Genomic DNA, 2893 nt, shown 5'->3' on the forward strand with positions numbered 1-2893 from the left:
TACGGGACCTGAACCTGTTCAGCCTCTACAAGAGAAGGCTGAGGGGGGACCTAGTGGCCTGTTATAAACTAGTCAGAGGGGACCAGCAGGCATTGAGGGAGTCCCTGTTCCCCTGAGTGACCAGGAGTGACTAGAAATTACAGTCACAAGCTGGCAGAGGAGAGATTCAGACTAGACATCAGGAGGCGCTACTTCACTGTCAGGGCGGCTAGGATCTGGAACCAACTTCCAAGCGAAGTGGTGCTAGCTTTTACACTGGGGGTCTTTAAGACAAAGCTTGACAATCACCTTACTGGGGTCGTTGGACGCTACTCTTTCCTGCCATGGCAAGGGGTCGGACTTGATGATCTGCCCAGGTCCCTTCCAACCCTAACTGTGAAACTATGAAACCCAGTCCACAGCTCTGGCATGGAGCTGCTGGGCAGGGCTCACGGGGCCTGGGCATGCTGGGCAAGGGCAAAGTCTGCTGTTGGTGTCGTGGCCAGCACCAGGGCCAGGGCCAGGGCCAGGGCCAGGGCCAGTTACCTGCTCAGGCAGGGGCGCCAGGTGCGGTTCCTGCTGGCCCTGCTGGGCGCGGAGCTCCTGCTCCATGTGCTGGGCGTAGCGGGCAAGGCAGTGAGAGTGGAAGTAGTGGTAGCAGCGGGTTTTTGTGAATGCTTCTCGCTCCTGCCAGGCAGACAAGGCATTGGGTAGAACTTCAGTGGCCCCTAGAGCCCACCCCCAAGCCACTTGGAACCAGACGCTCTCCTTCCCAGCCCTTCAAACCCCACTCAGACTTCCCTGCCCTCAGCCTGCCCCGGACCCCTACAGCTCCCACCCTGTGGTCTGATGCCAGGTTGGGGGCTGTGACAAGGCAGCCACGCAGGGTCTTGGGGAAAGGCTCTTGCCCTTGTGCTCAGGCTCAGCTCCACACTGCATTGGCAACAGGAAGGAATTTCCCCCCTGGGGAAAACCTGGGGGGTTTCCCCTCCCTCTGCAGTGGGGGCATGGCCTCAGCCTGGGCTCTGTCAGGGCACTGGGCCCCCTGGCAGCAGCAAGGCACCGCCAGCCTTCGTTCCCCAGGGCAGGGCAGGGCTGCGGGATCTTGGAGTCCAGGGCAACAGGCCTTGTCGCTGTGCACGGGGGTGCTACCTGGAAGCCGTAGAGGCAGATCACACACTGGCCGTGAGGGATGTTGTTGTCAGTGAGAATCTCCTTCCCTTTCTGTGGAGGGAGAGAAGAGAGCGAGCACTTTACCATGCAGCCCCCAGGAGAGCCTCAGCTCGGGCCTCCCCTGCCCATGGGAAGGGCTCACGCAAGCATGTGGCAGGCTCTGCCTTACCCTAGCACCCCACGCCAGGCCTTGGCTCCACCACTTACCTCGATCAGCTCATACAGCACAGCTGTCCCCAACCTGGCCTCCGCCACCTGCCCCAGCGTCTGGGAGATCCTGGAATGAAGAAGCAGAAACAGTCGCTGAGGGGACAGATTCACCAACTGCATAGCAGGGAGATGGCTACGGGAACAGCTGGACGGGCCAGCAGCAGAGCTGAGCCAGATGTAGGAACGGCCCTGCTGAAGCTCAACTCTGGAGCTCAGGCCCGTCTCGCTCCCCAGTGCCCACACGCCATGGCAGACAGAGTAGGAAGAGGAGCGATCCTACGTGACAGGGGCAGAATGGGAAATACAGGTCTCCCTTGCTGCTGCCTGTCGAGAGCCAGTGCAGATCTGTGCCTCTGCCCCAGCACCAGAGCAGATGGATCCCCAGCTAGAGTCAGGCACCTCCTCCCAAGCTGCGCCACCCTCCCCAGCACTCACTTGTGGATCTGCTCGTCCGACAGCCCCCGTGGGTTCCGGATGGAGATCTTCGGTGCCTCGTTGGGATACTGTGAAGCAAGCGAGTGGGGGTGAGCAAGGCCCGTGGCGAGGCACAGCACCCACCCCGTCCCTGCGGCCGGCTCCCGGGCCTACCTGCGGGGGCACAGCGAGCCCGAGGGTGAAGCACACATACTGCGAGTCCTGGTCCTCAGCGGTGGCTGGGTGCAGGGTGATGCAGATCTCCCAGGGCTCAGACCTGGCGGGCAGGGAGGTGCCGGTGAGGCCAGAGGGTGACATGGGCCATGGTCAGCGCAGCCCCCGAGGCACCTGTCCCAGTCCCGCAGGGGGGAGACCCCCACTGAAGGGGGTGCGGGGGCAGGGGCACTGGAAATGCCCAGGCAAAGGGCAATGGCATATTGCGGACCCGCAGCGCCCGTCCACCTGGACTCGCGGCGCCAGGGCAGGGCCAGACACGTCAGCCCCTCATAGGCACGAGCCAGGTCAGGGGAGGAAGGTGACAGCGGGGGCCCTTCCCAGTACCTGCTACGTCCCCTGGACACCTGCAGCTCGTCCAGGTAGATGGACTCCAGCACCTCCACCTCGCACGGCAGCGCCCTGGGGACCGAAAGCGCGTTACAGGTGCGGGCCGCCCCTGCCCCAGCGCCGCGGGGACGCGTCCGGCCCCCCCAACTACCCCGCGGCCCAGCGCCCTGCTGCTGCCAGGAGGGCTGGAGGGAACCCAGGCACGGGCCGTGCCCCCCCACCCCGGCGGGGGATGGGGGGGAATCCCTGCCCCCCCCGCCAAGGCAGCGTGAGCGGGGGGGGGCAGTCACTATGGTTACCTACCCGTCCACCGCTGCCTCCTCCGCACAGTCGCCGGCCGCCGCCATCTTGCCTCGCCTCACCCGGAAGCGGAAGCGCGCCGCGACGTATCCCCTTCTGCCGCTAAGCTCAGGCGGCCGTTGCTAAGCAGCGCCTACGCGGCGGGGTCCTGAGGGGGCCTAGAGGGGCCTCCTCGGAGGTGCCTGAGCGGGGGAAGGGGTCGCCCTGTCCGGCGGGGCAGGGGCAGCCCGGGCGGTGCGTGCTGGTCGGGGGT

General features: G+C 64.9%; 1 protein-coding gene across 1 annotated transcript in view; it reads right to left on the reverse strand.

Moving 5' to 3' along the window:
- The window catches only part of RNF25 (ring finger protein 25), an 11804-nt gene extending 9084 nt beyond the window's left edge, over positions 1–2720 (reverse strand). Inside the window, exons 1-7 of the mRNA XM_019522662.1 lie at positions 2644–2720; positions 2338–2412; positions 1951–2053; positions 1798–1865; positions 1360–1429; positions 1132–1203; positions 526–666 (exon numbers count right to left, since the gene is read on the reverse strand). Of these exons, the coding sequence (XP_019378207.1) occupies positions 526–666; positions 1132–1203; positions 1360–1429; positions 1798–1865; positions 1951–2053; positions 2338–2412; positions 2644–2687 (573 nt within the window). The 5' untranslated portion in view covers positions 2688–2720. The remainder of the gene's footprint in view (positions 1–525; positions 667–1131; positions 1204–1359; positions 1430–1797; positions 1866–1950; positions 2054–2337; positions 2413–2643) is intronic.
- Between the last annotated feature and the right edge of the window lie 173 nt (positions 2721–2893).

Source organism: Gavialis gangeticus, unplaced genomic scaffold (assembly GCF_001723915.1).
Source record: "Gavialis gangeticus isolate Ggan-Ray unplaced genomic scaffold, GavGan_comp1, whole genome shotgun sequence".
NCBI lineage: Eukaryota > Metazoa > Chordata > Crocodylia > Gavialidae > Gavialis > Gavialis gangeticus.